Here is a 26,975-nt window from a genome sequence, read left to right as displayed (position 1 = left end):
ATCGATTTCAATAGTTGTTCTCTCCACTAGTCACTTACACACAAACACATGGGAATATAGGGTCTAGGTTGAAAAATCCAGAAGTTATCCTTTAACCTTTGATGGGCTATTTCTTTTCTCCACTGGTTCTCTGGCAACAAAAGTGAAATCCTTTGATCACAAATTTTATAGTCTTATAACCCAATTGGCAGACAAATTTACATCGGACATTACAGATTTTTCTGCTGTTTCATTACTTCTTGATTTATATTTTCAGTGGGGGTTTTTGGAGTATTACAAAAGTAATATCTGGCAGTTCAGAAATAGAGCAGATCTAGAGCGTACTTTTTGTTATATTTTTTAGAGAAACTAAACATGAATCCACCATCACAAAGTGGCAAGGACAAAACTTCCTTTTAACAGGCAGAAACCTCGAGCAGAACTAGACTTACACCTGCCTGAACTGACTGGGCCGACAAGTCGGATAGAGGGAAAGGCAGGAGGAGAGAGAGATGGATAGAAACAGAAAGACAGGGGGGGAATACACACAACAACAACAACAACAAAATACAGACTTATGGTTACAAAGCCAATAATGATAGTAGAAATAAGACTAATATTTGGACTGTTTTGGCCCCGCAAGTCGGCCAGGAAAAATGTCTTAGTGCCTGAAGCTGTAAAAACTGTAATCGTCAAAGATCTGACATTGACACTATTAATATTACCACCACTTCACTTTAGGGACGCAAATGAACATGCTCATTAGGAAGCAGAAAGTGCTCATCAGCACAACACAAAGGTGGCGTTACAGGGTCCAACAAACAAGAACAGGAAGAAAACAAAGTGGAATTACATACCACCATCTGGTTGATTATTAAAGTTTGTGTAAGATGTTTTTTTTCCCCCAGGTTGTAGGAGTCTATAAACACAGACTGACTCTGTAATATGACCCTGTCAGATATTCATAGTTAACTGTATATGTTTATTTTCTTTGGGACTGAAGGCGGGAATCAAAGTGATTACAAGTTTTCTCATTAACAGCGTGGGAAAGTTCCTTTATTGACCTCAGTTATGTAGTGGAAAAATGATCATATGGAAACGTTGTGTCATTTAACTCTATAATAAGAGAAGGAGAAGTGAACTTTGACAGTGAACTTGGAGTTGCGTGTCGGTGACATGAACTCTCTGCTGCAGGGGGGCAGCAAAAGGGGGGGGTTTGTTTATCTCCTTTTGCTGATGGTCAGCAACATTTTTGTTTCCTTTCTGTACATAGAGAAAGAGAATATGTTGTCGAAATGTGAAGTGAAAACAGAGGCAGTGACTTCCCTGCGAAAAAGCCCTGCGCATCACAATGCTGGTTTTTTTTCTGCCTGTACGTAATCCGACCACAGAAAATCCAACTATGGCAATGAAAACTGCGAGTGTGAGTGTATAGGAATATCTGTGAATGTTTGTGTTATAATTATAGCACTTCCTCACCTCCTCAGATGACCCAATTAAAAATGACATAGCTTCACATTTTCTCTAGCATGTCATCATCTTTAAAGGAAACATTTTTAAAGTGATGACAGTCAACCACAGCTCTCCTGTGAGTAAGTCTGTTTGTCTCTGCCTATAAAGAAAGGTGGACACGCTGCACCCCTGGGAAAACCATCGATTAATGTGACAGATCACAACTATCCTATCAGAGGCACACATACACACACTTTATCAAGCAATATAAAGTATGAGCTTTTTAACCACATGTGGAAATGTTTGAGGAATTTATGTGAGTGGGCGTTTGCTTCTGGTTGCACAAGTTGCTAGTTTCAAAAGGGAGCATATGACGTTCTGCAAACTATACTTGTAACGGCCAATTTCTCTGTTTCATGCCGACTTCCTTATTCCTGTCCCCCATGTAAACAGTCCCCATTCTTTTCCCAACATACCCACTGTGGTTTCTCAGAGATCATTCTTAAGGTTATTTGAATTACTGAAGCACCTTTAAGGTCACTTAATGTTATGTACACACTAAAGGTCGTAGAAGAGGTCAGATTCATAGTGTAGCCAGAGCCCTTTAAGAAGATGAATAAAACCCCCAAAACACCCCAGAACAGAGGGGGGAATTTAAAGAACATACCCCTCCATGCAGGAGCCTTATAGGACAGTGGAAATTAGATGCAACTGAGGATGAATACCGACTTTATAACAGATTGGATGATATTTAACATGGACTACATGTTGTGGAGGAAGGATACAGTTAAGGTCTGTCTCTGTGTGTCAGCCCTGTGATTGACTGCTGATCAATCCAAGGTGTACCCCTCCTCTCGCCCAATGACAGCTGGGATAGGCTCCAGCCCCCTGCAACACACAAGGTGCAACATAAAACTTAATGTACTGTACTTCTCATAGTAAATCATAGCCTTGAAACAGAATAAATATAAAAAGTAATAATAAATATTTCAGCATTTCTCACTGTAGTTAACGTGCAGCCAGACACATTGTATACTGTATATAAACATGCATTAGCTTCAACATCTTAGACACATAATTGTAGTTGTATGTCTTTATTGTCAAAAATTTGTGAGCTTGTTTAACGTTTAAAGAATTTCTTTTTATTCTTCCTTGTCCATAAACGACACATGTTCGTATTCAAATAGATTTAAATGAAATAAAACCAATCCCAGATATAAAATCTTTCACAATTAAAGGTAAGTGCTGGAAAAAAACGGAGCTTTCATCTTTTTCAGCATATTGTATTTGAAACCATTTATTTGTATCAGTGTATAGAAGGGCTGCACGGTGGTTATGTCTGGACGTAGTGGGCCTTTCTGTGCTGAGTTTGCATGTTCTCCCCGTGCATATGTGGGTTCCCTCCGGCTTTCCTCCCACAGTCCAAAGACATTCTCCTTAGATTAATCAGTGACTCAAAAAAATTGCCCACAGGCGTGAATGTGGCGTTAAAGGTTGTCTGTCTCTATATGTCAGCCCTGTGACTGACTGGCCTCTCGCACAATGACAACTGGGATCGGCTCCAGCCCCCCCTGAACAGGATAAGCAGTATAGATAATGGATGGATGGATAGTGTAATTTTTGTATAGCTTTATCTTTTATGTATTATTTATATATATTATGTTATTTGCATTTTATTGCATCTTCATATCTGTAGTGTAGTGTGGTTTAATGACAATGAAAACTTTGTTGTTGTACTGTACATGTAAAGGCCTAAATAGGGACAAGAGTTAAAAGCTCTGTGCAACACATCAGTTTCATGCTCTGTATTGGAATTATATTTAATGGTATCGCCCCTATCAAATAAAATAAATTCAATTCAAATGCACCATGAGAGAAATACATCTATTTCTCATTGGATTAGTGTCATTAATTATCGTTATTACTGCACAAAGACTTAAACTCGACTTTGTCACAATACCAGTTACTTTAAGGGTGCAAGAGTGGGGACAGATACTGTTTGTTCTGTTTTACTCCAAATATCTGTAACTGCATGTTTCGCATTATGGTTTATTTCAGTTCAAAGACAAGTGAGCCTGAGGAACAGTAGAAGTGTTTAAAGCTAGTGTTTTAAAGTATCATATTGAAAGTACATGATGAATTGAGCTCCATAATTCAGTTTATGAGACAATCATCCAATGTTCTTCTCGTTTTAATTCAGTCCTCATATTCAGATTGAGTTTATATGTACTGTATAATCTGCATTCTCTGCTTTGTGCTGTTTTTGTGACCTTTCATAGTAAACTACAGACGTATTTAACTGGTAAGTGTTTTGCATATATGCTGATTATGTGATTATCTGCTTTGACAGTTTTCACGGGCAGCTGAAACATACTATCTCTGAAGCTTTGCCAGTGACGGTAACTTCCCGCCCTGCCTGTCTTTATATAAACATGCTTCCCAAACACTTCCTCTTCATACAACCACAAACATTCCCTTAACTTTTCTCTCACTACAAACTCATCAGCTGACCATGTTTTGAGTTATTACCATAAATCACAGTGTAAACACTCCTGTAGGAGATTTGGGCTTTACGGATCACATGATGTAGGGGGAAATTACATCCAAAACATGGCTTCAGAAGAGTCAGAATTCTGACTTTTTTCTCAGAATAAAATAAAAAAAATATTTTTATTGGACCTTAATTTTTTTTTTCCCAGTGGCCCTAATCCTCTTCCGTACTTCATTCATAATTTATTGTATCATTGAGAAAGAAAAAAAACAAGGCCTAGAAGCCTAGAAGGCTAAGTTACTGCTAACATCTGCACTTTAACATGCTAACTATGATCAACATACTAATTCTTAGCACTGTTCACCATGTTCTTAGTTAGCATGTTCCTCACTAGTGTGATTAATAAATGTTACATTACAGAAAATCACTTTGCAGCTTCAACACAAAGCCAATATCTTCACCAGGATTTCTGAAGTATCTCTGAATATTCTTTGTGTTAAATAAATCAGATAGAAACATAGATGACAACAAACTGTTTCTCATTGATGGTGATTTCCAGGGAAGAGCACTTTGTATTTCATCGATTTGAGATCGACTTGGGAAACAAAGCACGCAATCAGTTGCCTGTTTCATGTCAGTATTATCACTGATCATTCTCTGCCACACTTTTCTCACAAACCTAAAGGTACAATAAGTAGGATTTTCCTAGAAAAATAAAATAGAGACTTTTACAAATATAATATAATATAAATCATCACTTATGGGCCTCTATACATGTGTGTTGGTGAGTGGGTGTGCAGACCCTTGTGAGACCCTTCCCTCTGCATGTATTCTGCCGCTTTGCTTTGCACGGGAAGTCTTCAGGAGGGGTGCTGTTGTGGTTCCCTGAGCCAATCACAGCGTATAGGTGAGTGTGGGAGTGGTTCAAATTAGCAACTGGGCCCCATTCAGGCCGGCGAACATGGCAAAAGAGTGATGCAGAGTTGGCCTTCTTTCTGTTGGACAGGTGGGTGCCTCAAACCGGGTAGGACAAGCTAACCGGCGTTTAGCATGCTAGCACAAAGGTAACCGTGATGCTGTCGGTGTTATCTCAGCTGGGTGGGCGTGTTCTTGCACGAGACAGTGAGAGTGAGCTTCTGCTGATGAAGAGCCCAAGGAGGAGGGGCCCAGTTTTAATGTATTGTTGACAAAATGCAAGGAAAAATCCTAGTTATTGTACCTTTAAAGTGTAACACTTGAAGGCCCAAATCTGCTGTAAATCAGACGTCACACTGTTTTTTAATGATTTACTCAAGGTCCCTGGTTGCAGATTTTATTGCCAATTCAGCCACATAGGCGTAGGAGTAGTCAGGCTGATGTTTGCTCTCCTGGCTTCACAAGTCAAGTTAATCAAAGCCACGTTTATTGGCCTCACCTTGTGCATGTGCAGTATTATGTTCTAAGAGCTTCCAGACTGCTGATGCTAGCACACTATTGCAAGAAATTACGCAAATTTCACTAGAGAAAAATGCATTTTAGTTAGAATGACAGGTGCAAGAAAGATCACAACACGTGCGGGGGCAAAAAACTTTCCTGCTCATTCTCCTCCTTCTATCACACACAGATGGCGGAGGTAACTCCCGTTTGCTATTCTCCGGGCTTTATACTTTGCCAGGTTAAGCTCAGAATCTTATTGGCTGGTAATGTCTCATCGATTCTCTCTCACTCGCGCACACATGCACAAACATGACTTGGGGAACTTCCCGTATGTTTTTTCACTACAGCAGAGTCACCTTCTGATTTGATAGTCAACCGGCACGTGGTCGTGCCAGAACAAGTATATAAACCTCGAGCAGTGACGCGGCGAGCTTTAATTAGGTTCATGATGAAACTCACAACCACTGCCCCACCCTACATATCTCATGCCCGCGAGCGCGCGCGCAGACACACTGACATACACCTGTTTCTCAACATAAATTTGCCAAACGTACTTTTCCAAGATGGCAATCATTTTCGAAAACGTATGTTTTCATCCTATCATTGTCTCCATTGTGCCACTTTTGCCAGTGTTTTGAGATCGAAAGTAACGAGGGACAGGTAAGCTTTTTGTTTGACTGTGTCGGAATATGGGGCTGGAGGCAGCGCGTATTTCTCTCCCTTTCGTTTTCCACGGCACACATGGCTTTCAGTGCGCACTTGCGCAACAGCAGAGAGAGTCGCGGAACGTCTGCGCGTCTCTTTTTTCTCACCTCGTGCACAGGCAGCGACGGAGGGGGGCGTGTGTGAGGAGGCGAGTGGGAAACCCATGACTTCCGCGTTTTTCCTCCGTGTCTGAAACTGAGTGCAGAGTCCCTCACTATAAAAGCCATTATGGTTGTCGCTGCAGACAGTCGATACTTTCATCTGAAGACCCGGACAGGGCTGTTTTACACCAAGAAGAACTTTATCTTTGAGGAAAGCTACTTAGCACTTGGACTTGTAAAACTCGTAAAGGTTGCATTTGCACCACTAAGCTTTTATTCGTGTAACGTTTAAAAAACCTGGACGCTGTGGACTCTCCCAGAAGCTCAGGAAACGTACTGCCGATTAATAGGACAACAAAACTCGGAAATGGACGCTGAGTCTCTGCAGAAGAGTGACCGCCGGCGTAGTCGCTGTCTGGACGTTTTTCTCGTAGTTTCCATCATTTTTCTGTTTGTGGCTCTGACAGCGGTGGCGGCTGGCGGAGTCATAACTGTGAGGGAGCTGCGGTCCAAACTGGACTCAACGCGCCCGCCCGTTCAGTTTGAGACATTGAAGCAGTCAGAAGACACACCTGACCCGGCATACAAGGTAAACATATGACTCAAATTAAATTAAATCAAATTATTATTAGCCGTTTTTGTTTAATATTCAAGTTTAACCCATGTCCTCTGCACATGTTAATTACTTATTTTTTTCTTTTTTGTCAACAGATGCAGAACTTTGTCTATCTGGAAATGACATCAAGTAAGTTTACTTGATATAAAAATATGTTAAACATTAAGAGCAGGTTGATGATTGTGTCTTCTTTTAAGGCAATATTGTCCTTTTGTGATATGCACTAAGCTACAGTTAGAAATCAAAGATTAAAGTCCATTCAATCTCATGTTTTGTTTTGAGTAAAAGAAGCTATTAAAGAGAGTAATTTATCAAAAGAAACTTGACTAATTCTTTGCCCATTTAACTACAATGACAGAAAGTTGTCTTTATTTAGTTTTGATGTGTATATATAGTGAAAGTCCAGTCTTAAATTGTAGCACAATATAGAGAGAAATAGTTAACAAAGTGTATTTGTATATATATATATTCCAAACTTTAAAGATAAAAATGTCCTTCATTTGGAGCTATTAAACATCATTAAAATTATTTCATATCCTGGTGATCCTGTTTTATTCCGGCCATATCACTTCAGACTTATCGCACAGTTAGACAACATCAGAGAGGAATATAACATAATTGTAAGCATATTCTAAATTTCATGTATTTGTCTCCTCCTACAGGCAAGCTGGAGACCAGCACCGTCCCCTTGGCTCAAGTCTTCTATGGTGCTAGCACATCTGTCGGAAGCAACTTCATGTTTGACCAAAAGCAGAACTCGCTGACGCCCTTAAAGGCAGGGACCTACTTCTTATACATCGATCTCAACATCACCTGCAACCACAACTGCAGCAAAGGCGTCCTCACAGTGAGTGTGGACGATAAGCTCACCTGCGAGGTGAAGCTACCGGATCTAGCAGATATAACACCTGTGACCAGGAAGTGCTGGACGGTGATGCGGTTAGACGGGCAGAAACTGTTCACTCAGATGACGGTACCAAAGGCTGGACTGAAAAACTGGCAGCTGGAGCTGAAAGGCTCAGGAATCGGGATGTTTCATGTGGCCTGATGTGGACACTGTGGTGCTACTTCTGTCCTCAAGATGCAGATCTGCTTGTGAACTGTGGGTCACAAGAAAAGAACAACACCACCTGGTGCTGGTTGGCATAAATCTGCAGACGCTGGTGCCGATTTCAAAGCCATTCTTGCAAACTAAAAGTGTAGACGATGAAGCTCAGCAGGATTTAAGGTGGACTCTGAATAGGGGTTGCATTCATGATAATGCAAACAGCACATAGAAAGACTGCACTCACCTGGTTCTGTAGAAATATGTATATATGATATATTTATTTGGTCTTATCAAACTATTTATGTACTTTTATTTATAATGATGTGATGCTATTGTTTTTATGGAAATGTATTTTGACGTGGATATCACTACATTAGTGTTGATGTGCAATACACAATGTTAATCAGCCTACATCAGGTTAAATGCGACTCTATAGCTCTGTTGTCATTTTATAAATGGCTGGGACATAAAGTTGAGGCTTAACATTTATTTTGATTATAATTCTGTGTTAAAACCCCAAGAAGCTAAGCAGAAACCTAGTAAAGTGCGGTGTCGAGTAACACTTACAATAACTTCTATAGAAACAGTCTAGTGGAGATAATCATTGTGTGATGGAAGCTTGATCAGAAGAACTAAAATAACTTTAACTTGTGGACACATGGATTTGGAGAAATGTTTGTTTTTGAAAAATCTGTCCTATGGACAAAGTACACATCGTTGAATGTATTTAATTGTAGTCCATATTAAACACGGATAACATGAACACTGAGGTCATGTCTGCATGGAATCTGATGCAAGTGATCGCAACAGACTTTCAAGTGGAACGTTTAAAAGTGTAAAAGGTAAGGGAAAGTTTGCTGCCGTTGTGCAGTCTGTACCGGGAAATGGATGTACACCACTTCCTGTTTATTTACCATACAGCGTGGTTTACAGAAGAAACTATGTGGGTCAGCAAACAAACACAATTACAGCTCCGGTGTTGCATAAACCCGAGGTGCAGATCTCATACTTCTGCCTATATGGTACAGGAGCTCTGCCTTTCAGTTCAGCGCTCACATGAAGCCGAGGGGTTAAATGTTTGAGTCTGGAAGAAAATGCTGACTGTAAAAAAACTGTACTTGGATCATTAATTTTAAAGTCTGTGTTTTATGTGGAGAAACTGGATTTGCTTTCCAAAACCAATACATCAACATACATACGAGCCAGTTCGTGTTTGTCTTTTATTTATTTATTTTATTTTGTTTATGTCAATTCTCTCTTTTTTGTTTAAACTACTGAAGAAACACATACAAGTGCTATTTTTGTATGAAGTGAAAGTGTGATGATATGATCACTAAATCTATTGTAATAAAGTTTTACTTTACACGACCTCAAACTCCACCATTCATCTTTAATAGTGTATTTACAAAGGTCAAGCTTCATGAGACATTGGGAAGCGTATTATTGAGGTATTTTTCATGGACTGTAGAAGAAGTGGACGTGGACACTACGATGTCACCCAGTGGTCTGCATGTTTGGAGGCCTTTGTTTGGCATTTTAGATCCTGTATTGTTTACGTATCTTTTCTATCTAACAGTCCACTTCTTTCCTGGCCTGGGTGACACATTGCTGCTTTTCTTGTCCTATTACTGTCACCTGTAGGTCAGTGGAAAAAAGAGAAACCATTAGCAGGAATAAGAACCATATTACAATATGTACAAAACAGGGCACCACTCATAGTCAAAAACTCTAAAGGGACCCTTTAAGAGAGAGTAGTCGTTAGAATTCCCCTCTTGTACGGAAGCCCTAAGCGGATATGCATCCATATATTTTATTTAATTGCTTTCTCAACTTATTTATCTCGTTATCTCGGGATAACAAAGCTTGCTTTCTCGTGATGACAGGATCATTTCTGGCAATCTAGAAAAGAAAACATTAAGCTGGTCACTGTGATATTTCAGACCAGGACATGCCAGGCTCCGAGTTATGATCATGTGACGTTACGGTGGTGCAGCGTTGTTATCTGGAAATAACGAGATAAATAAGATCTCGAGAAAACAACAGGAAAATATATGGATGCATGTCCGCTTAGGGCTTCCATACTTTTGGACTGTAATTATTCTGTATGTAAACAATATGTTTTTTTAATGCGTACTGATGTATTAGTGTGCGAGCAGACTTTTAATGCTGCAGCTTGGTTAAGTTTCAGCTTTTTTGTTTGATTGAGTAGTTTAACACGCCAATGCACCCTATCTAAGTTTATGTTTTTGGACTAAGTAGTACAATTACATAGAACAAGATAGAAAACTATCAAGTAGGAAAAATTGCACTTGAGTGCCACACTTGTGCAGATAGATTGATATCATCTGAGCTGCAGGCAATGAGCAACAACACGAGGTGTGAGGCATCCACGCTCAGTCTGCAGGAGAGTAATCTTGTCGTGTTGTGCTTCTGTGTCACTCCGATGCACAGATGCTCTGTGTCTCAGAGCAGGAAATGACCCGAATATTTCAGCTGCGTCTTAGGTCAGTTTTCCCCTCTCCTATCTATCTCATGGTGATCTGGTTGCTTGTCTGTCTACCTGTGTGTCTACATGGTTTCCTGTGCTTTCACACTTTTCTGCAGAACTTTACGCTTTGCTTTCCGGGTTCATTTTTTTCCACTCTAATTCCACGACAGAATTCCCTCGTTGCTTGCCGAACTCTCCTTTTCCAAACCGTCTGTGCTTCCACATCTTCTGTTCCACTTAACAGCGCTAAAGCGTGTGTGAAACTTTCCCCTGTGCACTGTGAGAAATGCCAAGTCAGCTTCACCAACCTCAGCAGCACGGTACTTCTCCCCTCCATCCTCTCTTCAATGCATCCTCACTGTACCACATCCTGCACACACACACACACACACACACACACACACACACACACACACACACTCACACACACACACACACACACACACACACACACACACACAATGTCTTGTAGATTTTTGTGTTTGTTGTGATCTTTAGATCTGCAGATGTGTTATACGTGCGGCATGTCTGTGGTTTGCCTGAAGCTGGTTTCATGTGTGTTTGCACAGTTTGTTTAGTGTGCAGAACAAACAACAGCAAATCTCATAAGAAACACGTTTTATTCACACAATATATGCAACAATTTAACAAATAGGATTATATAACCTGAATATCAGATACTTTTTACATCACAGTCATGTGATGCTCTTTCATAAGTGATTCAGATACATTCAATAAGAACAGTATAACTTATATAATAATATATATTAATATATTATGTGTATAAAATTCACCACAGCAGATGCTGTGAATAAACACACAAACAAACACACAGACATAGAATCTGATCACAGCGTGTGGCTGAGGTGTTCCTCTAAGGAAATATCATGAAGGCCCCCATCAGGTTGTCAGCAGGTGCTGGATTCTGGTTCCCTTTACCGTCCAGTTTGACAAAAACTTCATCTCCGCTTTGCAGGTGGAAGATCCCCGCCAGGAAACTGTTCGTTAAATCCTCCAATCGAGTAACTTCACCCGAAGGACTGGAAGACCAGCAGTGGACTCTAGAGGAAACATGTCAGAGATGTTGACAAAATTAAGACGGGACTGATAACAAGTGAAGTGAAGATACACACAGCACTTTAAAGCTCATGTACAAACAGCAGAGGTAGGAAGGAAGGAAGGAAGGAAGGAAGGAAGGGGCGGCACCCCTACGAACCTTTTCGATTTCATAAGCTGTATAGGTTTCCCATAAGCTTTGGTGTTTTTCAACACCTCGTGCTGGATGAGCGAACAATCGTCTTTGGCATCCATCGTCACTTTGGAGTAGAGGTAGTAGTAGCCGTCCTTCTTCACCAGCAGCCGGCCATTGCTGTAGCCCATGTTGCGTTTGATGGTTTCCCCACCGTCATTCATCCACTGCACCACTTTGTTCTGATCTACAGTCACGCTGGATCCTGGGATAAAGATGAGAAAGAGGAAATAAGCTCAAATGAACCATTATGGTCAGATGAAATATTTGGCTTGATGGTTCAGAGAGTTCTTACCCATCAGGTGAGCAAAGGGCCTCTGCTGGGCCGGCTCCGTGTCCGGTCCCTCTGTGGAAATCTCATTGGACTCTGTTAAAAAGAAATACATCAATCAGCCAATCAGCAGATTAATGGGTGTAAAAACCTCACAGATGTATTCAGATTTGGCATTTTGCAAGGTCAAATCATCTGTTGAAGTGAAGATGCTTTGATTCCCAGACGTATGCAAAATGACTTCTGATTACAGAGAGTAACTCAGTACCTTCAGATCCGTCTGGACTCTGTATGATGCCACCCTGAAACATAAAGAAAAAAAAGAGTAAAGTTAAAAACTCCAGCACACATCAATCAGACAACAATGTGTGTGCCGTTGACTCTCCGCCCACACACTCTGAAGTGCTCCCACGCTTACCTGCAGGCCGGCTGATACGGGGTCTGACAGGTTGTGGCAGAGAGGATGAGACACACAGAGGGAAAATGCCTGCAGGGACAGGAAGAGAAAAAAGAGAAATAGTGTGCAAGATGTCACAAGTGAAAGAGCGTGTAAGAACAGGAAGTGACCTGGCTCGTTGACACCGGTTTCAATGCACGTAAAGAAGAGTAACAACTAAAAAAAAAAAAAGGTTACATGAAAACTTTGTGTCATAGTTGATACCTGGTTAAAGCATTACTCCCTTTACTAAATTGTGTTAATCTACTGTAAACAAACAAGACCTTGTATTGTCTCTGAGGTTTAACTTTTAACTGTAGAGCATGGAATAATGAAAATAATACACTTCAATTATAAAGAACCTTTCAAAATAAAGTGTTTAACTTTAAAACTGTGCACATTTAAAACACAGAGAATTAAACAAAATGAAAACACATGAAATCACACCAAGAGTAAAAACAAACCAGAAACAAAATCACCAAAATACTTGGAACAGGGCCAGGATCACTTGCCAACAGAAGTCCTTTAAAAGCTCAAGACGAGCAGCTTCTCTACTCTAGTTTTTACAAAAACTGGATTGAAATTTCTTAAAATATATTGTTTTAAATGAAATAAAAGCTTAGACATGTTACAGGCAGGATATCCAAAGGACAGGCTGAGGGTTTCATTATTATAACCAAATCAATAAGTGTAGAGGTAGACACAGAGTGTGAAACATAAAGGAGCTAGGTGTGTAATAAACAACATTATGAAACTTAGAAAAGTGAAGTTATATTGTGGGTTTTCACTTGAGAGAGAGAAGAAGAGGAAGTAGAACTAACGAGAACGAGGCCTTTTAACACACATGTCCCGACTGACCTGTAACTTGAATGGCAAACGACGGCCCACGCACAAGCCTGTTAAGCTGTCTGCTAGTTTTCTTCTGACGTAGAGCAACGAGGGAAATTCTCAGCTACAGGAATTTCCAATCGCTCCAAGTGCTAAGGTTTCTCCCTTCACACACACACACACACACAGACACACACACACACACACACACACACACAAACACACACACATACAAACATGCATACGTCAGCCTCACCTCCATCTTTTTGTAGAGATTGTGGATCAAACAACCCTGCACAACAAGTCCGAACACGACGAGTACCACCAGCAGAAGCAGAAACTTTTGGCTCGCTCTCGCCCACCTCGGTTTCCTCCCCATGGGCACCGAGACGTAGCTGGCCTGGCTGTCAACCACAAACACCTGCGGGGGTGAACCCATACAGATCTCTGCCATCCCACTTGACTGCACTCCACCCGGGACGTTAGGGTCAAAGGTCATAGGGCGATGAAGGGTCACTGAAAGAGACAGAAATGGGGTGAGATAAAAGAAGAATTAACAGGCTGAGAGCGAGACTTGAGACAGACAGAGAGGCAGAGAGAGAGATGACCTCAGGAGTCTTGTCTACTCTGCATGGTACATGCCATGCAGGCAGCGTCTTAGAAACAGTGATTTCATCATACCCTGAACAACACACACACACACACACACACACACACACACACACACACACACACACACACACACACACACACACACACACACACACGCACACACACACACAAATCAAAGTAAATCCAAACTCTTAACTTGTATTCACAGTATTTCAGACTGATGTTGCCTTGGATTAAAAGCACGCCAGATGTTCAGTCAACCATCCAGCAGCACAGGACACTTTTCACACTCTCCTCTGAAGCTCCTTCGGGCTATAAAACAGCGAAAATACTCAACTCCACTCCACTCCAAAATAAAACAACATAAAGTGTGAATTTTGTCCTCCCACATGTCTCACCTTCTGAGAGAAGAAAATCCTGTCTGATTTCTGTCCTCCCTCACCTCTTGCGTCGGCTCGCCTGCTGTCAACTATCACCAATATTGCTTTACAAGCTCATGTAAGGAGGAAATGACGATGACATGGGGTAGAGGCAAAGAGCGAGAGAGAGTGTGCATGTGTGTGTGTGTGTGTCTGTGTAGGACACTCCCTTAAACTACTGAATATAGTTATCGTCCCTCATCTGACACTTCCTTTTCTCTCTCTCTCTTCAGTGTCTCACCATGTTCTGTTACTCACTTTTGGTTTGTTTTCTCAGTGTGAGCTGCTGTTTTCTAAAAATCTGTGTTTGCTAAATTCACAGCCACACAGTCATCCATAGACTTCTCCGCCTAATGTAGCAGAGTGTTACTCTCACCTCTGACACTTTCAAAGCCCCTTCTCTGACTGTCAGGTTTCTGCTTTCTTACATATTTACCTTAGTCTTTTACTCTTCAGCTGAACATCTTGCAGTGATTGAAGATGATGATACTGCAGCTGACGATTAAACACAGTGAAGCAAGAGTCAGCTCAAGGCCCGAATGTGGCGACCCCTTCCTTTGCTTTAACATCTTCCTCCCATGTTACTGTACTGACTTGTTTTTAATGAACAATGTGCTTTTGACTGCTTTGTTTTGCTTGCAACATCCCACCAGTGTGAGTCCACTCTGCATACGTGTGGACAGCTTGCAGTAAGAGACGCAATCTGTGCTGGTTAGCTTCTTTTTGGTTCTTCCTCTTATTTTGTCTTTCTTCACATGACTCTGAGTCGAGTATTCTGAGAAACACTTTCATTTTCCTCTCTTCATCAACCACATTTTTCTGATTTACTGTATTTTAATAAAAAATCAAATAAAGTTTGACTCACACTGTTCAGTGTGAAACTCAGATTCATTTGAAACCAATCGAGGGTTTTTGTTTGCTGTAGGAGGACGATTGTCATGACAGACTCCAAATGTTGAAACAATGCTACATACACTTGACTTGCCACCCCCACACAGACACACGCACACACTCAAACATTGTGTTGAGTGGAGATAAAGACTGAGGGAGTACAGACGGAAGCGTACAGTTGTGGTGGCTGTTGTTTTTGTTGCTTATTAAATGCAGTTGTTTCGAGAGACATGAGTGGAAACTCGAGAAGATATTAGAAGAATACTTTTTACATATTAATTACATATTAATATCACATACCTAAAACATGAAATATTTTACATGGATTGAAACAGATTTATAGAAATATAGAAAATAGTAGCAGCACGGGTGTAATAATATCACTATGAATTAAATGCAGAGGTGTAAAATGAATTATGGATAAATTCCATTTAGCTTTATCAGATTTTTTTGTCCTGTTATTGTGCATGCTGGCTCACTGTAACACCTCCTACCATGGCCTGCTGTGGAAAAGGCCTGGTCAGTGATGTCAGCATTAGTGAATGAGTGAACAAGGGAGACATTTTTGATACAGCTTGTGAAAACATAATACTCCCAAATACAGAATCCAAATAACAAGAGAGGCTACTTAAATTCTCAAATGTGCAGATAGTACAGATGACACACACAGATTGACCCAACAAACTGACTGGCACAGGTCACAGCTTTATTTTGGGCGAATTAGCAAGCATTGGAGCCCAGCCAACAAATCTAACTTTGGCATGGGTTCGGAGTGGGCTTTTAACCGGGCTCGTGTGCAGGCAAACTAAACATTTACCTTGGGTCCCAAGTGGGTTACCTTCTACCCGCATGGGCCTGTATGGAGCCTGGCCTGAGCTGATTTCGGCCCCACATTGGTGTGCTTTTACCTTTACTGTCAATGCTAACCAGCTGAAGTGGAAACCATCGTTAAGTTGATTAATTGCAGCTGTGTCTACCCTGCTGTGACAATGATCTATACCTGTAGATTGTATTTGAAATGTAGCTTAGGCTAAGAAACTAAGGTCATGACCTCAATAACATCACTGGTAGCTCTGCACCCTGATCCTATGGCTTCACTTATTTTTTTATAAAATTAATTATCAGCATTATTTTATGTAACACAGTAATTATAGGGCTGCATGGTGGTGCAGTGGTCAGTGCTGTCGCCTCACAGCTAGAAGGTTCCTCTTTGAAGCTTTAAATCGGACATAGTCAGCTTTTCTGTGTGTTTGCATGTTCTCGCTGTGCATGCGTGGGTTCTCTCCAGGTACTACGGCTTCCTCCCACAGTCCAAAGACATGCTCGTTAGGTTCCTTGGTGACTCTAAATTGCTCGCGTGAATGTGAGCGTGAAAAGTTGTCTGTCTCTAGCATAGACTGTATAAAAAGATGGACGACGAGACAGCTCTCTAAAAGTGAAGCCAAAACCTCTCTAGCGCCCCCTGCTGACTGGCTGCAGTATAGGTCATAAAGCCCGCCTCCTCCATGTTAACAGATGGGACATGAGTCAAACTATAAAATCAAAATACTCTGCAAATAAATGTTTCTAAAACATGGTTTCTGTCATTATAGTTTGTTATTATTATTTTTAATTAGTTATCTGATGCTGTAAAAAGGATGATTGACAGCTCTTTTGACAAATACGGCTCCTGCAGACGATCTGTTCCAGATTAGCAGAGTAGAGGAGGAACGGTGAGAGGAAATGCAACAAAAACAATCACTATAGTCATTGAAGTTTCCATATCTGTGAATGTTTGCTTCAAACCAACACAAAGAAGCTGTTCTGCTGTTAAACACACCGACGTGCAGGATCCTTGCTGTTTTTTGGGGGGGTTTTTTGCTGTGTTCCCCGCCTCTGGCCCAATGACAGCTGGGATAGGCTCCAGCCCCTCCGCAACCCTGAACAGGTCCCAGAAGCAGTGTAGGTAATAACAGATGTATTGAATAATTATTTATGTTGCTGTTAATATTCCTCACATTATTATTATTATAGATATTATTATTAATTAGAACAGTAATGTTTTTTTTTATGTAACTGACATCTGACCAGTAAACCAACCATTTATTCTAGTCGTGAGGAGGACAATAGTAATTTTTTTATTTTTGCCGGTGCGATCAATAGTTCTTTCAATATTCTTTTTATTGATATTCAACTTGTGATGCAAAGAAATACAAACACAATTTATTTTTAAATGTTCTTTCATTTCTGTATTATATTTATGTAGCTGACTTTATTTAGCAGTGAAAAACACCAGCAATAATTTTTCATAACCTGGCAACAAAAATATTTTCTAAATATTAGTATCAACAACTTCAACTTGTTGTTACGGTAATATTTGTCACCGCAGTTACATACTATATATCAGCAGCAGGAGCTGTGATGGTTCTGTTGGTTCAGACCACAGCCCTGCAGTGATTGGAGGAAGACTGCTACTCTTCCTCTTCTGATTGGTTCGCTGCGTTCAGGCCTCCATCCAATCACAGAATTGCAAAGTTCTGCTGCGGAAGAGAGATGCAAAGGAGATGGCTGAACTTAGATAGCCCTGTGTTTGGGAATATTTGCACTATGGAGCTTCTCTGCAGGAAAGATGGGAGCAGAGGACGGCTGCTTGTCCTCGCGGTGGTGTTTGGGTGGTGTTTAGGGTCTGTGAGATGTTTCGGACAGAACCTGGACAGCGAATTCACGTTTCTGCTGCCAGCCGGAAGATCCGAGTGTTTCTTTCAGACAGCATTAAAGAATGGTACGATGGAGGTCGAATATCAGGTAACTGTCTGTGTGGTCTGCAGAAAAAACCACTCGGTGTACTCTTATTTACATGCTAACTGTAAAAGACTTATAACAACGACACAGGAACGCGACGCAGATAGCTAACCGTCCTTTACTGACGTCACTGACCATGACTACTACCCGTTATTCCTTAACTAGCTCACCTGCAATTAACTGTAAGTGCTTTTGCATAAGTTGCTATACGCTATGTGTGTGTTTTCATCAGCCAGCATTAAGCTAAAAATGTAAGCTAATGACAGCTAATATTCTTTCTTTCACTTCCTATTTTGGAGATAACCCGGCCTATCTAGTAACTACATTATAGACTGGAGCTCACTTTAACCGGAAACGGAGATAGTCTTTAGTAACAATAAACTTTGAAATAACTTCAAACTTTATTTATTCAAGTTTTTCTGCAGGACTGCAAAAGGTAAAGTACTTCCTGAAATAGATGACCTCATGCACCTCATTTAGATTAGTGATAAGAATATACCAAACAGGAAATGAGATATTTCACCACCACACATTGATAAAGAGACTGAATGAGTCACTGCTTAAATAAAACAAAAATATAAACGCAACACTTTTGTTTTTGCTTCCATTTTTCATGAGCTGAACTCAAAGATCCAAGACTTTTTCTACGTACACAAAAGGCCGATTTCTCTCAATTATTGTTCACAAATTTGTATAAATCTGTGTTAGTGAGCGCTTCTCCTTTGCCGAGATAAACCATCCACCTCACAGGTGTGGCATATCAAGATGCTGATTAAACAGCATGATTATTGCACAGGTGTGCCTTAGGCTGGCCACAATAAAAGGCCACTCTAAAATGTGCAGTTTTATCACACAGCACGATGCCACAGATGTCGCAAGTTTTGAGGGAGCGTGCAATTGACATACTGACTGCAGGAATGTCCACCAGAGCTGTTGCCCGTGGATTGAATGTTAATTTCTCTACCATAAGCTGCTCCAAAGGCCAGAATTTGGCAGTACATCCAACCGGCCTCACAACCGCAGACCACCTGTAACCACACCAGCCCAGGACCTCCACATCCAGCATCTTCACCTCCAAGATCGTCTGAGACCAGCCACCCAGACAGCTGCTGCAACAATTGGTTTGCATAACCAAAGAATTTCTGCACAAACTGTCAGAAACCGTCTCAGGGAAGCTCATCTGCATGCTCGTCGTCCTCATCGGAGTCTCGACCTGACTGCAGTTCGTCGTCGTGACCGACTTGACTGGGCAAATGCTCACATTCGATGGCGTCTGGCACTTTGGAGAGGTGTTCTCTTCACGGATGAATCTGGGTTTTCACTGTACAGGGCAGATGGCAGACAGCGTGTATGGTGTCGTGTGGGTGAGCGGTTTGCTGTTGTCAACGTTGTGAATCGGCGGTGGGGTTATGGTATGGGCAGGCGTATGTTATGGACAACGAACACAGGTGCATTTTATTGATGGCATTTGGAATGCACAGAGATACCGTGACGAGATCCTGAGGCCCATTGTTGTGCCATTCATCCACGACCATCACCTCATGTTGCAGCATGGTAATGCACGGCCCCATGTTGCAAGGATCTGTACACAATTCCTGGAAGCTGAAAACATCCCAGTTCTTGCATGGCCAGCATACTCACCGGACGTGTCACCCATTGAGCATGTTTGGGATGCTCTGGATCGGCGTATACGACAGCGTGTTCCAGTTCCTGCCAATATCCAGCAGCTTCGCAGCCATTGAAGAGGAGTGGACCAACATCCCACAGGCCACAATCAACAACCTGAACAACTCTATGCGAAGGAGATGTGTTGCACTGCGTGAGGCAAATGGTGGTCACACCAGATACTGACTGGTTTTCTGACCCCCCCGGACCCCCCCAATACAGTAAAACTGCACATTTTAGAGAGGCCTTTTATTGTGGCCAGCCTAAGGCACACCTGTGCAATAATCATGCTGTAATCAGCATCTTGATATGCCACACCTGTGAGGTGGATGGATTATCTCGGCAAAGGAGAAGTGCTCACTAACACAGATTTAGACAAATTTGTGAACAATATTTGAGAGAAATAGGCCTTTTGTGTACATAGAAAAAGTCTTAGATCTTTGAGTTCAGCTCATGAAAAATGGGAGCAAAAACAAAAGTGTTGCGTTTATATTTTTATTCAGTGTAATTTAGCTATGTGTATGTCTGGAGGTGAGGTCCTGCTCCAGGTCCAGGGAGCAACATTTAGCAGTATTTTCTCCACTAATCACTTGCTCTAAATGATATAAGAAAGTATGTCTATCAAAATTTCCATGAGCCCAAGGCAATGTCTTCAATTGCTTGTTTTGTCAAGGAGATATACCTTCAAGAGATTTAATGTACTATCATATAGATCTAAGGAAATGAGTAAGGGAAGAGACAAGGGAACCTAAAACTTTTGCATATTTTTCTTTAAAAAGAATACTTAGTTGTGCCTTGGCAGCTCATCTTGTAGAGCATTCAACCCATGTAACAAAGCTGAGACAACAACAAGACAATAACGCAGTGACCTGGGGTTAGATCTCAACCCTGGCCTTTTGCTGCATGTCCGTCCCGTCTCTTCTCTTCACTTCCACATTTTCTTTCAAAAAAAGTGAAAAATTGCCCAAAAATGAAGAATTCAGTTTTAAAGTAGTTGCAGACTACTTGATTGACTCAGCTTTTATTGAAGTATTCAATGTAAAGTGTTAAACCGTAAAGCAAACACAGTGTTTGTTTAGGGGGAGAGCCTAAATCTAAGACGACAGTAGCCTCCCTCTTTAGAAGCCCACGTAATCTCCTCTGAAAACGTTTGTCCTGTGGCGTCCTTGGCCAAGAGGTTAACAAGCGCAACATATAACTGTAACGTGCCTGGTACAGTCAGACCCTGTCTCTCTCTACACACAATATTTCCGATCTGTATCCTCCTGTCATGATCTAAAAATGGCAACTTGCCCAAAAAAGGGATCTTCAAAACAGAAGAAAGAAAATGGTTGACATTTGTTAGCATGTTGCTCAGTGTGTAAGTATTTGTGTGTGTGTGTGTTCATCCAGGTGATTGGGGGGGCAGGTATGGATGTAGACTTCACCATCCTCACTCCAGAAGGTGTCCGGGTGGTCATCGACTCTCGACGCTCTGACGCAGTCCACGTGTAAGTGCTGCCTCACATTGACCCGACTCTTTTATTGTATTTTAATTACCGACCTGATTCATCTGTTTATCTTTGACTTTATGTCGTGTCCCTTCAGGGTGGAGCCAACAGTGGCGGGGGACTATCAAATCTGCTTTGACAACAGCTTCAGTCGCTTCTCTGAGAAGATGGTGTTCTTTGAGATCATCATCGAGGGCCAAGGAGGAGATGTGGGTGGAGACGAAGAGTGGGCCGGACTAGATGAGCCGGACGGAAGCCTTCTGGAATACAAGCTGGAGGACATCCGGGTGAGAGGAGATCTAATTCACCATGCCGCTGACCTGTTTAATAATGCACTCTTGTTGTCATCAGGGGTGTCAAAAGTATCAATACTTTGATACTTTTTCTGTACCACTTCTTCAAAATGAAACAATCTGTAATTTTACATTTAATAGTATTGAAAAGTAACAAAGCCTTAAAAATACAAAAGATGCCGGGAGCGCCGGTTTAGTTCAGCAGTTAAAGTGCTTGCCCCGCGTACAGAGGCACAGCCCTCAACGCAGCGGCCTGGTTCAATTCCGACCCTCTGTCCTTTGCTGCATGTCATCCCCACTCTCTCTCGTTTCTGACACTTCCTACTGTCCTACTCAAAAAAAGACAAAAGACAAAAATCCTTAAAAAAAAATGATATCAAAAGGATCTTCAACCAAAACCTGCCCCAAGCAAAAGGAGCAGCAGCAAGACAAGCAACAGTTAGTGAAGTGCCTTTTATTGAAAATAGATTGTGTGTGTAAAGTGAATCAGAGAAATACAAGTTTTATTTAGTTTACTTTAGTTTCACAGCGGTTATGTTCTAAAGACAGATTAACACCTCTGCACAACCCCTGTAGGAAGGTGCCGGAGTTTGTTTGTATGCTGCCTGTGGAAGACTGACAGAGCAGAGGAGAGAGGAACTGAGGGCATTTTTACCCTTTTTTGGGCGCCTAGGACTTTTTGTTTTGCTGTGGTATCAAAATAGGTTTTGAAATCATTTGTTTTTTTCCAAGTATCCTAATGAAGTTTAAAATTCTGGTATTTAGACAGCCAGTAGTGACTAGTTGTCATAGACATGCGGACAGAGATCCGGATCCAGCAGACTGCGGTCCGGACCCGGACATATTTATTGTTTTGACAAGCGCATCTCTTTTAACCTGCGCAGCTTTTTTGTCTTTGCGGTAGTGATTTGGGGGTCCAAGAAACTCGCAGACCAATGCATTCGTTGTAAATCATCACACGTGACGCTACTCAGCCAATCCAATCTGTCACTCAGATCGCGACTGACCCAGTAGATACAGACTGAAGAGCTAGCCGACAAGAGAGTTACAGAGACACAGTGGGAGAAAATAAGTGAGTTAGGGAAAAGTAGACATAGCGTGCTCTAAAATGAGAGCAGTACAGAAAACCGAGCTTTTCAGACTGGACAGACTCGTATTTGTAAACGCGGACATTGTCTGACACTGTCACTCCGTTTGTCTCTGTTCACAGAGACTCCAGGCTGCAGTTCATTGATAAACCTGAGAGTTACACAGAGCTACATCAGGCTTCATCATTATAACTAGTTTTCCTTCCTTTTTATTTCTGCAGTTCTGTTCTTTTATGTACTAGTATGTGCCCTCTCTCTCCCCCTCTCTCTCGCTCACTCCAGCAGTCGGTCAGTGTACAGTGCGTTTCAATATTATTTATTTCATAGTCATTGAGAAAAAGTCTAATGCAACTGCATTTCGGCAAAACATAATAAAATTTGGCAAACATAAAATAAAATATAAAGTGAATCCCCCTGTTATGGTCAAATTTTTGATAATTCTGTCAGGAGGCAGAGAGAGAGCAGCTTAAGTTAAGAGCTGTCTCTCTCTTTCATTCAATTTCTGCATGGACAACATTATACTACCAGTAGTACCAGACATTATATTATTTGTTTTCATTTACAAATAAAGACACTTCCATCACAAACTGGGGCATAAAATAAACCAAAAATACAGGAAATAAAGGTTTTGACACTCAAAATGTCCTGGGGGAGACCCCCCCAGACCCTCCAACATACAAACACACACTATGTTTCCTTACCAGTATTGAAGTATTCATTATTATTATTGTTAAATTATGAGAGCTCTGAGAAAAAAAATCTCTAACTGGACCTCTTTCAAGTTTAATTGAGTACCCTTGTGCTAAACCAAAGTCTACCCAACATCCAGAGAAGTAAACACTCCGCAGCAGCTCTGCTCCGTGGGCTGTCTGTTCATGTGGCCACAGCATAAAACCGCACCGGGACGAGGTTCTGCTAATAACGGGAACACATTCACTGAAAAGCCGACTCGCATAACTGCGCGTCTGACTCAATCATCCCGCTGACATTATATATGAGGGCTGCAGCGTCGCATGCATGATTACGGGCAAGTGACACACACACACTCTGCATGCAGAGATTAGGTCTCTGTGTGCTCTGTGGAAGAGACGCACTATGTGATATCATACAAACTTTTCCTGTAGATAAGTTATGGAAAATTTGTACGAAAACCAAAACGTGTGAGTTAATCACAGTATTGACGGTATTGCAAATTCCATGTTGTGGCAGAATGTGGCTCTGGTGACGGTGTGAAACCGGTACACCGCCCACCTCTACGATATATATCTTTTTCCTCCATTGATCTCGACAATCTATTAAAAACACATCGGTGAGCCACACTGTCGCACTGCTTGACTAATGACGAATATTCATACTCTACTTTTTTCCTCCAATCCTTAAATACTCTCTTAGTGTATTGATGCATGGCTGAAAATAGTCAATTAAATCCTATTAGGTCCACCTGAAAAATCTAATGTAATCCAATACACCAGCTCAGCCCTAAGTTTGCGTTTATGTTGCCTGTAATGTACAGGCTTTGTTCTAAGCTGTCACAGAGGTGTTCATCCAATGATATTTCAGCATCAGGTCATAATTGGTGATGGGGCTGCACTGAGCTGCATTATATTCAGAGGCGTTTCTAATACTCTGGCCTTCTCATGTATGTGAATAGCAAGAGACACATCTCAATATAATGTAGTTCAGTTCAACACCACCTTTAACTATGGCCTCAGTTATAAACACCATTGAATTTTCACACTTCTGACTCTCAACAAAAAGTCAACAAAACTAAACTTCTTTGAGGCCGAATCGATGGCAGTGGTGTTTGTATTGAGCTGCTTCAAGTGAGAGCAAGATGGGCTGACAGAAACAGACAGGCTGGGGAAGTGGGAAATAATTGAAAGACGCACTGACGCACTTGTGGTTTTGGTCTTTTTGTCGGTTCTGCTGACAACATGGAAAATATAGAATAGCATCAACCACAATGTTTAAGCAATATTTGCCTAATAGAATATCCGCTAGATAGAAAAACCAGCTTCTTAGCACTTCACACTTACCTCAAACTACATTGATGGTTGATTAACTCATATAATAGTTTACTAGCTGATGGTTACAAAAAAATCCAAACCTGTATAGAAGAAGACACTGACTTCTGTTCAGACAGTCAGGTGAACAGCTGCTGTCACCACAATAAATATGTCAGCAATGAATACTTTTTATTTCCTCTCACTCTCACTTGTCTCTAGATACAAATGTAAAAATCCCTAACGCTCTCCTCTAACTTTCCTCAGGAGTCCATGGATTCTCTGCACAAACGCTTGGAGCGCAGCCGGCAGATGCAGACGGTGTTGCGGGCTTTTGAGGCGAGGGACCGAAACCTTCTGGAAGACAACCTGTGGAGGGTCTCCTTCTGGTCCTGTGCCAGCGTGCTGGTGATGCTGTGTGTCGCACTCACACAGGTAAGCACTTACACAGCACACAGTATGGAAATTGGAAATTGAATGTCTTGATATTGTAATGACTGTGTTTCTGTCTCCACTCTCAGGTCTACACTGTCCGTAAACTGTTTGAAGACAAGCGGAGGGTCTGCACATAGAGACACGAAACACAGTCTGGGGAGGAGAACACTCCAACACAAGACATTCAGCTGGTTACCTGATCACATAACACTCCATTTCATTGTGTCGACAGGAACACCAGCTGTTTGTGAGCAATAATGAGATATTATTACAGCAGGAAGTGTGAGCAGGATAGTTTAAGGAAGTTAAGGTTTAATTTGATTTCATTTAATGTCAAATTTGACCACAAACTAATGAGGAAATACATTTTAAAGGTACTGCCAACCTGACATATACAGAACAGTAAATGTTATTGTACAGGACTGCCATCCTTCTGAAACTAGCGAGAGGGAATTTGGAAATGTTGACATTAAAGGTGAAATGATCCTTTCTTAAGGTTAAAGCTCGTTATGTGACACAACTCAAAATCCACAGAACTTCTTGTTTTCTGGTTTACAGGGATAACATTGTGCAATAGTGTTGCCGTTTTTGTTCTTCCTCACCGTTTAAGATCGCTCTGGTATATTTGTGTTTTCTTTGGTTACGTTATTGATGGCCAGTGTTTTGGTTTCGATGTTACTGATTTCTTTTCTTGTGCCAGTTTAAGTTCATGCTGACGTGTTGACAAACAAGAATGTAGGATAAGAAAGCGGGAGTATTTCCAATGTGATTAAAGCCAATAATGAACTAATGTGTCCGAGCTAATCCTGATCTATAAGTAGTACATAAAGTATGTCAGTTCAGACATGTATCAGGATAAGTCAGTGTGTGTGTTTCAGCCTCATAGATGCTTTGTTTTTTTTGATGCACAAAATAATGTGATATTTGTTTTTGCTCAGACAGCCACGAGTGTTTGTTTTCCTTTATTAAAACGAAAGTTTCATTACATTTTCTATAGAATTGTTAAAATCAGGTTTTCATGGGAGACATTAATATTAATAAATGCATTTTTTACACAGAAACTTTGTGAGTTGTCTTTGTAGAACTATGACTGTTAACACACAGAGCTGTCATATTAATAAAGTTTCAGATCTGTTCTCTGATGACTCACATGAACCTCTTAAAAATGTGTTGTGATTAATTCAAGCAGAATTGAATCAGAATGTGAAGTTAAACTGACTTTAATAAAGCAAAAACTATCCTAAATGCAGCTTCCTGCTTTCTTGTATTGTACACTGGGGAGCAGCTTTACTGGTTGTAAATGCAAATCATGAGAAACAATAGCTCTGTCTGTAAACACTGACATGCTTCACGCTCAAATGACAGCTTTTATCGATTACAGAGAACACCAGTTTTGACCGCTTTTTCCAGGGGCAAATTGCTCCATTAAATATGGTTATTTTTGTATCTTTTAGACTACTCTTACATAACCCTGCGCATCAATGTGCTGCATTTATACCAGAGCTGCTCTGAGGAAGGAATCAGGAGTCTGAGACCAACATGTTTGCACACACACTTTATTTTTAATGGTGCAGCTCCCCCTAAAGTCTGACCTTAAAAACAAACAGCTTTGACAGTATCTGACATTAAGTTGCCCTTAAAGCTGCTGTTTTTGGTAATCACAAACATCTAAAAAAAACATTGAATTTGTTAAAAAAAAAAAACCAAATTGCCACATCACTACATCAAGGCAATGCTATCATGCATTGTAACATGAAAAATGTGGTTGCCAGAAAAGAGCTAAGGAGTTAAATTGATATATAAAGCTCATGTTATGTACGAACAGTTTAATGCACATTATACTGTTAAAGAAGAAGATATAGAAGGATTGCTTGATTTTTTAATTATGTAGGAGGACATTACAATATACAAAGAAATAATCATTTATTCTCAGCAAGATCGTTGAAACAAGCCCAATCCACTCAGGAAGTCCAGACACAACTATGTCATGATTCGTACCGATTAATTCTCCGTCTTTCCCTTAAATGTCTAATAAAAAACAAATATTCAGTTTCAGAAATGTACACAGGAAACAGCTTTACACAACAGACACTCTCTGGTCCACCTGAACGTCTGCTGCCAGGAGCACCAGGCAGAGCTACAGAGTCAAAGTGGGAGAGCTCGGCTTCTTTCACCAGTGGTTTGGACGTGAGGGGACTTGAGGAGGTCGCCTGTATGA

General features: G+C 41.0%; 3 protein-coding genes across 5 annotated transcripts; 2 read left to right on the top strand and 1 right to left on the bottom strand.

Annotated features, from left to right (window-relative positions):
* Positions 1 to 6,309: 6,309 nt before the first annotated feature.
* LOC138595136 (uncharacterized) lies at positions 6,310 to 9,168 on the top strand. The gene is made up of 3 exons (XM_069666476.1): positions 6,310 to 6,733; positions 6,856 to 6,889; positions 7,423 to 9,168. Exons 1-3 carry the CDS (start codon positions 6,512 to 6,514, stop codon positions 7,806 to 7,808), a joined length of 642 nt encoding a protein of 213 aa, XP_069522577.1. The 5' UTR covers positions 6,310 to 6,511; the 3' UTR covers positions 7,809 to 9,168.
* A 1,747-nt stretch (positions 9,169 to 10,915) lies between these two features.
* Positions 10,916 to 14,179, bottom strand: LOC138594845 (tumor necrosis factor ligand superfamily member 14-like). Of its 3 annotated transcripts, XM_069666097.1 has the most exons (8): positions 14,091 to 14,171; positions 13,889 to 14,004; positions 13,337 to 13,596; positions 12,235 to 12,303; positions 12,085 to 12,118; positions 11,841 to 11,912; positions 11,513 to 11,750; positions 10,916 to 11,357 (listed from the first exon to the last, which is right to left on the bottom strand). In XM_069666097.1, coding segments are annotated over exons 2-8 (861 nt in total). In that variant the 5' UTR covers positions 13,890 to 14,004; positions 14,091 to 14,171; the 3' UTR covers positions 10,916 to 11,170. The 3 variants fall into 3 exon arrangements, with proteins under 3 accessions (XP_069522198.1, XP_069522200.1, XP_069522199.1); XM_069666099.1 differs by lacking the exon at positions 13,889 to 14,004 and having other exon boundaries at positions 14,091 to 14,179; XM_069666098.1 differs by having other exon boundaries at positions 13,337 to 14,004.
* Positions 14,180 to 17,534: 3,355 nt separating this feature from the next.
* tmed1b (transmembrane p24 trafficking protein 1b) lies at positions 17,535 to 25,991 on the top strand. Its single transcript, XM_069665958.1, has 5 exons — positions 17,535 to 17,786; positions 20,841 to 20,938; positions 21,036 to 21,225; positions 24,590 to 24,757; positions 24,844 to 25,991. Exons 1-5 carry the CDS (start codon positions 17,535 to 17,537, stop codon positions 24,892 to 24,894), a joined length of 759 nt encoding a protein of 252 aa, XP_069522059.1. The 3' UTR covers positions 24,895 to 25,991.
* Positions 25,992 to 26,975: the final 984 nt, after the last annotated feature.

The sequence above is a fragment of the Semicossyphus pulcher genome, unplaced genomic scaffold, assembly GCF_022749685.1.
Source record: "Semicossyphus pulcher isolate SPU_LCO1_2020_fin unplaced genomic scaffold, fSemPul1.0.p SCAF_17, whole genome shotgun sequence".
Classification (NCBI taxonomy): domain Eukaryota; kingdom Metazoa; phylum Chordata; class Actinopteri; order Labriformes; family Labridae; genus Semicossyphus; species Semicossyphus pulcher.
The sequence above is the reverse complement of the archived record's forward strand: the minus strand, read 5'-3'. Positions and strand labels throughout refer to the sequence as shown.